Here is a 13,851-nt window from a genome sequence, read left to right as displayed (position 1 = left end):
AGAAAGTTCAAGAAAGTCAACCATCACTGCAGCCCTCCACCAGTCAGGGCTTTATGGCAGAGTGGCCCGACGGAAGCCTCTCCTCAGAGTAAGACACATGAAAGCCCGCATAGAATTTGCCAAAAAACACATGAAGGACTCCCAGACTATGATAAATAAGATTCTCTGGTCTGATGAGACAAAGATAGAACTTTTTGGCCTTAATTCTAAGCGGTATGTGTGGAGAAAACCAGGCACCGCTCATCACCTGCCCAGCACCATCCCTACAGTCAAGTGTGGTGGTGGGAGCATCATGCTGTGGGGGTGTTTTGCAGCTGCAGGGACAGGACGACTGGTTGCAATTGAAGGAAAGATGAATGCGGCCAAGTACAGAGATATCCTGGACGAAAACCTTTTCCAGAGTGCTATGGACCTCAGACTGGGCCGACGGTTCACCTTCCAACAAGACAATGACCCTAAGCACACAGCTAAAATGACGAAGGAGTGGCTTCGGAACAACTCTGTGACTGTTCTTGAATGGCCCAGCCAGAGCCCTGACTTGAACCCAATTGAGCATCTCTGGAGAGACCTCAAAATGGCTGTCCACCAACGTTCACCATCCAACCTGACAGAACTGGAGAGGATCTGCAAGGAGGAATGGCAGAGGATCCCCAAATCCAGGTGTGAAAAACTAGTTGCATCATTCCCAAGAAGACTCACGGCTGTATTAGCTCAAAAGGGTGCTTCCACTCAATACTGAGCAAAGGGTCTGAATACTTATGTCCATGTGTCCATATTCAGTTTTTCTTTTTTAATAAATCTGTAAAAATGTCTACAATTCTGTGTTTTTCTGTCAATATGGGGTGCTGTGTGTACATTAATGAGGAAAAAAATGAACTTAAATGATTTTAGCACATGGCTGCAATTTAACAAAGAGTAAAAAATTTAAGGGGGTCTGAATACTTTCCGTACCCACTGTACATTACTCTGCAACCTGAAGCTCAAACATCCAAGTGGAGTAACAATGAGCATAAAAGTGGAGGACGACTCAGAGTATTCTCAAAACTGGAATGTAAAAAGAAATAGCCTGCTAGTATTGTTAAATGGGTATTTATTTAACATTATCTCCCATATAAATAAAGGAAAAATAAAAAACACAAATATTTCTACCCTAAAGGAGACCACACAACCTCATGTAGAGAACAACCTTGAGTGGTTCATTTTACAGACTTTACTATTATTATTAGATCAACTGTCTTTGGATCCTCCCTCGAGAAAGTCTTTTATACCTGAAGCTGTTTGGAGCAGCTCTCGCCGCTCCACCCCGGGTAACACTTGCACTGGAACGCCGACTTCATGAACGTTACCTTGTGCGTTCTCGTCTGTCCTAACACTCTGTAGTTGCGCCCTCCTTCTGGTTTCTTCTCAGACACCACCTTCCACGCGGCAGGGTCCAGGTGGAGGTAGGCCCTTGAGTCCTGGTTTCTCCTCTGGCATCTTCCCTGAGAGGAACACATGGTCTCGCTGCATAGAATGGCGGCCGCCGTCACGTTCACCAGGTAAGGACCCAGAGTCTCATCAATGTAGGATTTGACAGCTTCGCAAGTGGCCTGAAAGAAGAAAAGAAGAAAAAAAGGGACTCACCAATGAGAAATGTAAACAACTTTAAACCTCTGAAGTTAACACATAGATGGTGCCAGCACTGTTATACTCTTCTCAAAAGAGCTGAATATGGGACAATACTCAAATACAAAAAGAGAGATAATGCGTAACATATTGGAAATGATAGGAAACTAAAGAACAGGAGAGTAAAAGAACAAATTTAAGACGTTTTTTAAAAAACTGTTTAAACGAAATCTTTAAAGTAGGAGATAAATCAACAACAACAAAAAAACACCATCATCTTTTCTGAGAGCTTTTACACATTGCTCTTGATCAATAAAGAGAAACATAAACGACTAGAAACATTAAATGTGTAGGCAAGTGACGGTCTGCATCCCCACACTACGAGTCGAGCTCTTGGGTCCTCCAGGGCTTTCTAAATGTGTCTCGGACACGTTTTAAGACTCTGGGAGAGATCATGTCTTCCAGTTGGTAGCCCCTTTGGAATAGTCTCCCAAGAAGCTTACGGTAACCATGTATCCCGATATCTCCATATATGATTTTAACAAAATGCAATTTCACTGAAATACAAATTATCTTTTTGAATAATCGCCCAGCCCTGCACTGTGTGCATGGTAACAGTTAATGTACCTGAGATTTGGAGAAGGCATGGTCGCCCCATAGCACCACCCCTGCAGATCCTAAAGCAGCACTCTCTCCGATGGTGTAGACCAGGTGTTCCTGCGGGAGGAAAAAACAAAAAGGTTAAATATTCAGATCAAATCCTGATCCCAAAAGAGCATGGAGTTAAAACATCCGTTACTTGCCTGAGAGAGAAAATGTAACGTGTACGTGTAGACAATGCGAGCATACGGGAACACAGGCGGTGTTGATGGAGTCAGCCAAGCTCCGGCTCTCATGGCCTCCAGGATGCGGTGGTGGGTGTAGAGGAGCACCTCTCTGTCAAGGCCTTGCAGCTCGAGGCTGAGGTAGATGTCAGGATAAAGAGCAGAGGAGACGTTCCACAACCACAACAGCTCGTTGTTCCTCTTCAACTCCACCGGTGGACACTCCCCTGTGTAGTTGATGCTTTTGCTGCTGTAGTAGTTGTAGCAGTTGGGGAAACCATAAAAACCCCAGAGCCCATTTGGTCTGTCACGCTGCCCCAGCTTCAGTGTTTCCTCCATGAACTTCCTCCCAGCTACCTCAAACTCCATCCGTGCTGCAGCGTCTACCTGTGCAGGGTTCCAGTCAGGATGCCTGGACCTCACTAGAGCTCTTGACCCCCCCCAGTACACCTGCTTACTGTCCCAATTCCTTTCCCATACAGGTCTCCAGCTCTCCCAGTCCACCACAGCCAGGCCCTGGAAATCCCTGTCAGGAATCCAGGTGCGGATATCTTCAGAGGCCACTCTGAGGTGTTCATCAAGACTGGCGTTCTGCGGGACCCCGCCGTTAATAGCCTCTGCTTGGCCAGAGTACCTGGGATACAGACCGAGCTTTTCAGAGTAAAAGATGGTTATGTTTTCACCCATAAAGGTCTGGTTCTGGTTCTGGACGATGCTGAACGTGCCCAAGTCAAGGTCCACGCCATATTGAGAGAGACAGGTGGCAGTAGGGGCGTTCCACACGGTGAGGAAAGGCACCCGGGAAAAAGATGATGTTGCAAACATCAGTCCGGAAGCAAGGCTGATCAGATTTAAGAGAAGCAGCTCATGATGAAAGGAACTCATCCCTGCAGAGGAAAAGACAGCACTGCTCATAACACCACTGATGTATACTGTGAAATGAAATATTGACAGGATATTGCAAAAAAAATGTTATCATCAGATAAACTTTTCTTGTTGTGTTTTGATGTTGTGAGGCAACTGGAGTCTCAAAGATGAAAAATAAAAACAAATTAGGGTTTTTTCTTTTTCTTGCAATAATCTGTAAAAGGCACCAATCATTTCAGCCATGTTTTGAGCAAACTTTTCTTTGTCTGGCATGATTTCCCAGATAACCACAACTGCAGTGGTTTAGCTATATGGGAATAAAGTAAAAGACTATAATGTAATTTAGAGTGACCAAAGGATTTTGGACAAAATGACAAACTTTAACTTACCTATTGAACAACTGGGAAATCACTTTGTGTACTTGTGTGGAGAAGCTGGGTAAACTTCGCAGCAGTCTCATGATCTGAATGACACATGCACGAAAAAAGGGGGAAGTCGGAAAAGCAGCTGTGGGATTTCTAACATCCAATCAGATGTGTGCAAAGGTTTTTAAACAACCAATCTAAAGTGTGCACAGGAATGACTAACAGCCAATCACATGAGACATGTAGATTTAAAGTCACAGGCAAGTTAAAGCCTATTAATCAGTCTTTTCTAAGGTTTGTCTCATTAAAAAAGTAACTATAATTAAAAATAAACAGTTAACTGAAGAGACTTAAACCAGGGAAAGGCAATGTAGTTCTACTCTAAATGACTGTCAAGCAGGTCATAATGCACTCTTCCGCCTGCAAATTTAAATATATGTCTTGCTCAACTCTTAAAAGCAGTAAAAATAACTCTTGGCTTAACGGCACCCTACAATTACATGGGGAGGGGGTACGAGGCAGCAGCCTGCAAAATGAGTCCCTCCCTGAGGACTAGCTGGCTTTGACTCCCCTTGGTGGACAATGATGACATGTTTTTCCACCGGAAGCTTGACTTTTATCAAATGCAGAACCGCCCACCTCTATTAGTCATATTATCTTAAAAGAAGTTACACATGGACCTTAACACAGAAGTTTATTTAATTAGACAAAAGTCAAATTTGAGAAAACAGCATAAAGAGAGAGGCGATCGTGTAAGTGAAATTGTGGAACATACAAAGTGTTAGAAAATTTGCTTTTTATATTGTTTGTGCTTCTGTTCCAAAATAGTTGCTGAAATACAGAAAACTAGTAGTCATGTTTTGGACATTTAAAAAAGAAAAAAGAAAATATCATAAAATGTCTAAAAATACATTCAAATAAATAGTAATACTGTAATTGTCTCCAGAAAAAATACATCAGATGTCAGAAAGAGGTCCTGTTGAAAAAAAAAGACCAGGCACTTCAAATATATTGTACTATTACCAGATTTAAGTGCATCAATTCCACTTTCACCACACGCCCACTGACATACATCAACTCATTCATTACATTTCCCTCCAAAAAAATAAAAACATCCTCTCTATGAGAAACATGGAATTTGACACTTTGGGAAACAGTGACCGAGAGGAAACTGAGAGCAAAAGGTAAACAAGGTCATTTCCAGCGAGCCCTCCATTGCTTAAAAAAAGATTAACAGTTCTCAACAAATTTCCACAGTGTATCTTATAAAATTTCACTTTGTGTCATCCGTATTTTACAGCAATTGAAAGAATAGTAAAAATGACACTCCTCACTCAAACTCCCACCTTGCCATCTCATATGCTCAAGTATTTAGACGTATAAAAACACAGCCATGTCTTCAGTATTTATGGTGTATTAACAGAGGAGCAGAGAGATAATCAGTAAGGTCACACATTGCAGTGCAGACGCCATGATCTGAGATGCTGTCCCTCTTTGGTGTAAAGGGTCTGTCTGATCGCAGTTCTCCCCCCGATAGCCGCTGTAGCACTGGCACTGAAACTCAGTGTGAAAACGCGTCTTCTCTCCTTCGCCAAGCTCACCGGTGACTGTTGGCCTGCCGCTCTTTACGATGATAGTGTGGTAGACGGGGTTCAGATGCAAGTAAACGTCACTGTCTGGATTTTTGCGCAGACAGCGGCCGTGAGAACCACACAAGGTATGGCTGCATAGCTCTGCTGCCGTGGAGACGTTGAGGAGGTATTGACTCAGCGCGCCCCGAAGATACGCGTCCAGGTCGGAGCAGCTGTTCTGGAGAGGGGGAAAAAAAGTCATCTCTCACTAAGGTCAAGATGCGCAATAAGTCAAGTCTGCAGTGTTGGCCTTTAACACCAAACCTTCCTGTGTTTTAACCACATTAATCATGAGTGTGAGGGTCAGAGTTGTTACTTTCAAAGTACTTTTACAGCATTCTGAGTAACATTGGTGGAGAGGTGAAGGAAGTTTTCAGATCCTAGGTCAAATTAGTAAAACCAGTATATTGAAAATGCATACTCTGCTGCAAGTACAATTTACTGCATTCTAAATTGTTACCCAAGTAAAACTACATGATATATATATGTATGTATGTATAATCTGCTTAATGTTTCTAAAGTATCAAATAAAAAAGAACTCACTGTGCAAAATGGTTATATTAGCATTATATTATGGGATTTTTGTTAGTGACTTAAGCAGCATTTTAATGTTGACTGGAGTTTTAACCCTTTTATATAATGTTGGGTAGTTTATCTATGACATCACTCAATCATATTACGTACAGCACTTGAGTAAGTTAAAGCGATAGTTTTCCTTTTTTGAGAGCTACACACATCCACTTCTGTTAAATGTGTAACCATGTTGACATAAGAGAAACTGTCTTTGCTATAAGTGATGCAAAGTCTACATTCATGAATAAAAAAATCAAAAATCAAAAATAACACATTTCAATGGCACCTGATCACATGCGCTGATGAATCCAAAATAAAGAAAGAGAAAGGAAGAATACGGTGCATTTTTACAGTAATCACATCCATGTGATCAATGTCAGTAATATGCAGTATATATTCTGCATATCCATATATATATATATATATATATATATATATATATATATATATATGGATCAAAAATCTATATATTAATGAAGATGAAAGAATAATAAAAAAAAAAAGAGATTTACCCCCAACGAATGCCTGACCATCTTGCGCATTGTGTACAAGTTGGTGGTATTTTACTGTGGATAGTTTTTATATTATAGTCGGGCCATATGACGAGTAAATTTAAGCTCTAGCGGCAACTGTAAATAACCCAAAACCATTTTGAGTCAATGCACTGAAAATTAGGTACTGGTTCTTCATAACTGGAGAAAACATTGAGTATACCTAGCAGCCTAAATGTGACAGAAAAAAACAACCTCACTTCCAACAAATATCTCCCGTGTATTTGAAGACATTCATGTGACTCAAGCCACCGACTTTGAACTAAGGAACAATTGTTAGTTATCAAACGACTGCACACATGACTGACAAAGAGCAGTGGGGTCAAATCACACCAGATGATACTGCTTATGGTCATATTTGTAAGTAGTGTCTAAGTGATTCATGTTATAATTAGTGTGTGGATGCTTACTTTGCTGCTTGCATAAGCTGCCTCTCCCCACATGATGATTCCAGCTGCTCCCAAAGCCACGCTCTCCCCGACGGTTGACACGAGGTCAGTCTGTAAAAGACGATACAGAGTTTTAAAACCCCTATCACAATTAACCTTTTATATTTCTAAGATGACAGGCCAACCACAGGAAAAACACACTTTTCAGTATCAATATAACAGGGTCAAAATGTTAGCGGGGCATGAGCTACTGTTTGTGAAGTGCAGCACCAGCTCTTATCTGTTCATTGTCCCATAAGGACACAGTCTATAGGGTGTTAGCGAGATTTTCATCGTGACCAACACCCATCCTGCCCACTCCACATAAATGAGAGGTATTGGGGTGTCTGTCAGCTACCAGAACAGGAAAGGACTGTGGCTGCAGATAAGGAAAAGCAGAGCTATAGCTCCATGCAGCAGGCAGTGATCAGAGATAGAGTGCTGAATGCTACAACTAAAAAAAAAGTCCATATCCTCTGCTTACTAAATGTGTCTTATCAAACATGACCAACACTGCACAGCAGCATGTTAGTCATTTTAAATGTTACCAGAATGGTAAAGAAAGAAACCAAATTCAGGACCGGCTGTGTTCCTAAAGTTAGAGCATCACCTCTGTTAGCTGTTCCAGGGAGTTGCTGTAGGTGGGCCGGGTATACACAAAGACAGGACGTGCCAACCCATCGCCTGATGATGCCAAACGCATCCCCTCCTTCACTCGGTTCCGGACAAACTGGCGTCCGGAGTCAGAAGAACGCAGCACAGTGGCCATGTAGATGGAGGGGAAGAGGGCCGTGCTCTCAGTCCACAACCATTTCAGGTGGTCGTTGCGGGCCACCTCCACGTCAGGACAGCGGCCTGTATAGTTTTCCAGGGTGCGCCTGTAGTCGTGATTGTAGCAGTCGGGAAACAGGTAGAAACCCCACAGCTGGTTGGGCCTCAGGTTCTTGGCGTACTTCAGCGTCTCCAGCATGAACTTCCTGGCAGATAACTCAAACTCCTGCTGGGCCACTTTTCCCACCTGCTCCGGTGGCCACATCGGGTTCTTCTGACGCACCAGCTCACGAGAATGTCTACGGTACACATCTTTGCTTTCCCAGTTACGTATCCAGAGTGGGCGCCACTCCTCCCAATCAATAACTGCCAGACCCTTGGCCCCTGGTTCCCGTATATACTTCTGCACTCCCTCTGGCATCTTCTCCAGGTGCTGCGCGAGATTGGCCAGCTGTGGCAGCCCCCCGTTCACCGCTGTCTCATCTGGCTTAAAGGAGGGGTACAGGCCCAATCGGTCCTTATAGAATATGGTGAGGTTCTGCCTGACAAAGCCCTCATTGGGTGAGGCCACGATCTGGAAAAGGTCCAGCTGAAAGCGAATACCATGCCGTGGGGCACAGTCCTCAGTTGGGGCATTCCAAGCGAGGAGCAGAGGCTTTTTTGAATACAGTGGCCATCTCGTGGGTTTCAATTCCAAGGCACAGAGGCGGTCCCACAGCAGAACAATCAGCAGCAGTACTTTCCAGTCAGGCAGAGTCCAGTACAACATGTCTTCAGATGTGAATTGACAAAAAGGACTGTCGCTCTCTGCTCTACAAGTCACAGAGGAGAATGAAATTTAGTTTTTTTAAATACTTTTCAAATAAATGGCAACCCCCCCAACATTCATTCATTCATTAACTTAGTTAGTCAAAAAGTTTTTTCAAAGATTTTATATTTTAAATATGGTAGGCCTAAACAATGCTGCATCAGTAAACTAAGAAATTGCTTGATAAGATAGTCCTCTATTGGTCCCACAGAGGGAAATCAGTAGGCCTAATACTTTTAAATTCAAAGGATGAAAATACAGTGATATTTGCATAATCAATGCTACAATCACAGCAAAGATTATTATTATTATTATTATTATTATTAGATATTATGACTTGCTGCTGCTCGGGGAACAGTTGGCTCTATGTAAATCATAAATAAGTCATATAGTGTGGTCTGGACCTACTCTATATGCAAGTGTGTCTTGAGATAACTTTTGTTATGATTTGGCATTATACATAAAATTGGATTGAAGACAAATAATAAGAAATCTAGCTAGTTTTCGTCTTAATTTATAAAAATAAAAAAGCATCTTCCCATAAAACGGTTATATGTACAGATTCCAAATGTTGCCCCAACCATTTCTTATTATCATTTCTTATTATAGTTAACGTAACTAGATTCAATTAAATGACAGTTTTGTCTTATTTTCTATTCTTTTTCTTTTAGCAATGAATGGCGTGAAAAGTGAATCCCTGCAGCAGCTGGACAAACTTACCTTTACTGGCAGACTGAGGAAGCATTCCCAAAAAAACAGAAGTCTGCTACTTCAAGTCGCGTTTTGTGTGTTGCCTCAAAAAAAATTAAATGAGCATTGCTTTAGAGTAAGAAAATGACGACGGGGTTGAAGTTATTACCGCATGTAGCAGCTGGTGTCTTTTGATTTCCGCAGTCAGTCGGCAGAGTGAAGAGAAGTGAAGTCGCCCCCTGCGATGTTGTCAGTTGCAACTCCGCTGCTCCGCTGAGCCAAACCACTTTCAGGATGTTCCATTCATGTCAGGAGAAAGGGGGGAGAAACAAACCGGACATCCTAACAACTCCGTCAGCGTGCCAAATGTGGGACAGCGTTCGTGGTTTCCTACACCTCAAATCTACACATAACCTCAGGTATAAGCTGAGTGAACCTACGCGTTTATTTAACAACATTTTGTTTAGTTTTGTTTTTATTTCCCGCTACAGCGCTGAATGAATCAGTCCAAGTAGAAGTTTGCCACCACCGCCACCGTGAAACAGATATACTGTAACGAGCAATGTCAAGACTCATAGAAGGTCACGGCGGGCCAGGATGCCACATCCCTAAAAATAAGATCATGCCCACAAATGATCACTGTGTGACCTTTACAGCATTACAATCAGATATAGCTTGAATGAATGAAAAAACATGACAAGACAAAACATGCAGGTTGTCTCCCGCAGCACAAATGTGTTATTTTATTCTAAAATAGTGTATTTGAATATTTCTGCCCTGGGACTGAATCCATCATCGACCATAATTTTGATCGTGACTACCATTTTGATCTCGACCACACACCTGTAGAGTGTTCACTGTAGAGTGTTCACTCTACAGGGCCCTTGCCATCAGTTGCTATTTGACGTTCTGGGAGTGAGACTGTGATGGTAGAGTTCATGATCTTGGTTATTGGGCCAGGGGCGTAAAGTGAGGGGGCATAACCTTGCTCTTCCTGTACCCATTTCGGACCTTCACTTTGATGTCAACTACTACTTTCATGACTTTTTCTTGCACTGTTGCTATTGTATTGTCTAAATCTGTCCACAGACGGATACATAACCTGGGCATACCCATGCTGCCTTGCATGCAATTTCATTTTGCCCTACTCAGCAGCCTGGATTGCATGAATCTGATTTTAGTTTCAGTGAGGGAACAAATCACAGAGAGAGCGACGGCGATGACGAAGTCTATGCGACACACCGAAGCTTGTAGTTTGTTTACATCTACGAATCGCATCTCTGTGGGTTTTTTTTTGGAAAAAGTGTAGTCTGTCGAGTGTCCATATAAAGCCATCTTCCCTCATGCTTGTCTTGCACAAACAGCAATAATTGCTCAACGCCATCGTGTACACATGAATCTAACCCATCGTCTTCTTCCTCGTCAAATTTCTGTCGCTCTACATACATCATTTGGTATAATTGTGTTATAATAAGAAGATAATAAAGTAAAAAAAATCAAGACCTTTGAGTCTTAATAGTGGTCTAAAAAGTCTGAATAATGGTTTTGCTACTTCACACAAAGTGCTTTTACATTTCCGTTTTTCTACTTGATTGAAGGGATTTTAATGTTTTTTCCACTAATGCTCTGAGCACACTTCAGACGGTGGGCACAAGGCATCTGGCATGCAGATGTCACTGCTGCCCGAGGCATGTGATGACAGCCACTGGCAATGGCTCTGTGAAGTAACCAAGTACCACATGCCATCATGTTGCCAAGTACAGCAGATAGGATGGTGTCAGAGCCGGGGTTAGTCATGAGGGATGATGGCCATGAGAGAAGAGGGAAGAGGCCACGTTCTGACACATAAACAGTTTAGCTTAGTGTATTGTTTATTTGACAGGGACAACGCACAATTGTACGCTAACAGCTAATTTGCATCTGCAGTCCCTGAGCAGACAGGCAAACAATAAATGCAGCATTAAAAACATAACAATGTGTTAGAAAAACAAGTAATTATAAATATGTCCCGATCTATTCAAAATAGTGGATATGTGCAAAACATTAGAAGACAGTCATCAAAACTAAAACCTCAATAAATAATCTTCTGTCTCAAACTATGGCAGTAGTTATAAAAATCAATATGATTTATATCGGGACAAGAAACATACAGTAAGTTACAAACGCACAGTCCATGTTCATATTGCACTTGGACTGGTTCTTGTCAGAACCCAAGCACATATATAAAGTAACAATAATAATAATAATACAAAGAATGTTTAATAAGATGTGGGACAGGAACCCTTCATGAAATCCTAAAAATGTGCAAATTATTAAAGCAAGGGCTTTTTTATTTATGATCACACGTTTGAGTTGATTTTAACCAAAGCTTGAAACGCTTCTTGAACAGTGCTGACTTTCTGATATTACGGGGGAGGGAATTCCATATTCAAACTACTTTTACTGAGAATGCTGATTGACCAAAAGTGGTCTTTCTAAGCTGTGGTAAAAACAAAATCTCCTCTTGTAGATGCTCTGGTCATGACGCTTACAGCTCTGTCATTGAAAAGGCCAGGCTTGCTCTCAGAAGGGGATGTGGCATACCATGAATAATTTTAAACATCAGGCATACAACAAGTTAGTTAAGTTTTATTTTTTCATTAACCATATTTGACCACCTGTTTTCATACTGTGTGAATATTTAAAAAAGTAAATCTCAGCGCCAACAGGTGTCAAAAGTGTTTTGAAGAACGGCGTTCCTCTGAAAATTAGAATCGTTCTGTGCAGATACACGTGAGCTGAAGGATCTCTGAGCACATGATTGTGGGTTAAGGTGACGGCCTGGAAGTGCGCTGTTTTCCTGTGTCAGAGCCCGTTCCGCTGTTTGTTTTCCGAGCTTTGCTGACTCACCTCACAATGTCATCAGTTTGTCTGCGTGTGTGTTTAAGGAAAAAGCAGAGCATTAACGAGTCATGTGAATGGACAGGGGAGAGAAAGGAACAAAGGAATGGCTCGGTTTCCCTCCAGTCTCAGCTTGCCTTTGACCTCTGCCTCCTGAACGTTACATCAGCAGAAGTCAAGGACCGCCAGGAAGTGAAAACAATGGCAGGGAAACTGGAAACACACCCTGCCACCTTCACTTTGCGTCCCAAACACTTACATTACACACAGTTATATACATATGGATAATCGTGTGAATTGGTAAACTGGGATCGAAGTAATTCAATAAAAGTTCAGCACCTTACTAGAAAAGTACTTTAAGTCCTTAAAATACACACAACTCCTTGCTGCTATTTGCACCTAAACCTACTTTTGTGTGGCTTTTTGTATTGATCGAATACACATGGACATACCATCAAGTGTGCCAGAGCATCATTTTCTTTTCTTTGTTACTCTATCAATTTGTGTGTGATCCCAACATAACCTCAGTAACATAATCCAACATGAAATGAAAAAAAAAACAGGCTACAGTGAGCACTGCTACAATAGCTACAGTATTTTTCTCTGAGAAAACAATATATATCTTTTATTGTCTACAATTCAAAGCATGTTTTATTTATTTTTCAAGGATAGTTTATAATGACTTTCTGTCACAACCACAGCCACATGGACATCTTATTTCTTTTTATAAAACACACTGTATACATCACAGAACACATTGTACAGTGTCATATTCATGAAGTTCATACATTTTTACGTCTCATCCTCTTAATACAGGCCGGATTTTAAGCAGAACATCAAAGCCCCGTGGAGAGGAAACACATCAAAGTGACTGACCTCTGGCCCAAAAACACACCCAACCACATTCCACACAATTACAGACACTAGAGAATGCCTGCAGAGGAAGCCCTACCCATTTGTTCCGGAGATTTGTCATCTATGCTTGCTGAAATATGTTTACATTCCCATTAAAGTTTGATACTGTGCCAGCTGGCAACAGCAGCCTCAACTGGTCACGATTTGAGTCTTTGAGCGTTTCCATCAAACAACATTTAATTACATCTTCAGTCTTTTTGGAAAGACTAAGTCCACAGGATTATCATTAGAGGTAAAAGAGTAAACATACTGTATATGACAACAAACATCACACATGAACTTATTTAAGTACAGGTGCAGATTTCTGCTGCCATCTAGAGGTGGCATATCTTATATGTTATTGCAGGGTAATTGTATTTCAAAGTAAAGTCTGCCGATTATCTACATTTTTTTGAAAGAAGGCATGAATAAGCAAAAATCTGGTTTTAGCTGCACACAACAGCCTCACGGCTCAGCAAGGCCGACTGAAATTCAAGAAGGCGATGAGGAAAAGCTAAAAATAAGACGGGAGATGTTATACTTTCAGCTGTCTTGGAAGTGACCACTTGCTTGAATGCAATCTAGCCTGGCTCACTGGATGTACAGAGCTGGGATAAATGCCTGACATCCAGTGCCTGGACAGATGGTAGGCATTCTCCTCCCTTTCTGCTATCTCCGTTATCGTGCTTAGCGCCGATCAAGACTGCGTGACTAAATGCAATCTAAACTTGTACATTCACTTGTCCATTCACAAACTGTCTGGATAGTTTTTGACTGGTACTTGAAGGAATAATTCAGTATTTTGGGAAATATCTTTCTTTTTTGTTGAGATGTAGAGATTGATATAACTTATGTTTGTGCATTCAATATGAAGGCGGCGTTAACAGTTGGCTAGTTTATCTTAGCATAAAGAGGTCATAACAAACATAACAGAACATTTCATGAGTCAAGATTTTCATCTCAG

The 13,851-nt window shown here is 41.6% G+C and overlaps 1 protein-coding gene across 1 annotated transcript; it reads right to left on the bottom strand.

Annotated features, from left to right (window-relative positions):
- Positions 1–1,111: 1,111 nt before the first annotated feature.
- Positions 1,112–9,355, bottom strand: LOC310965797 (uncharacterized protein). The gene is made up of 7 exons (XM_083939550.1): positions 9,144–9,355; positions 7,455–8,427; positions 6,827–6,916; positions 5,083–5,470; positions 2,409–3,316; positions 2,233–2,322; positions 1,112–1,589 (listed from the first exon to the last, which is right to left on the bottom strand). The coding sequence occupies exons 2-7, from the start codon at positions 8,382–8,384 to the stop codon at positions 1,263–1,265; spliced, it is 2,733 nt and encodes a 910-aa protein (XP_083795676.1). The 5' UTR covers positions 8,385–8,427; positions 9,144–9,355; the 3' UTR covers positions 1,112–1,262.
- Positions 9,356–13,851: the final 4,496 nt, after the last annotated feature.

Source organism: Echiichthys vipera, assembly GCF_963691815.1.
Source record: "Echiichthys vipera genome assembly, chromosome: X".
Taxonomy (NCBI): Eukaryota; Metazoa; Chordata; class Actinopteri; order Perciformes; family Trachinidae; genus Echiichthys; species Echiichthys vipera.
This window is presented reverse-complemented; position numbering and strand designations above follow the sequence as displayed.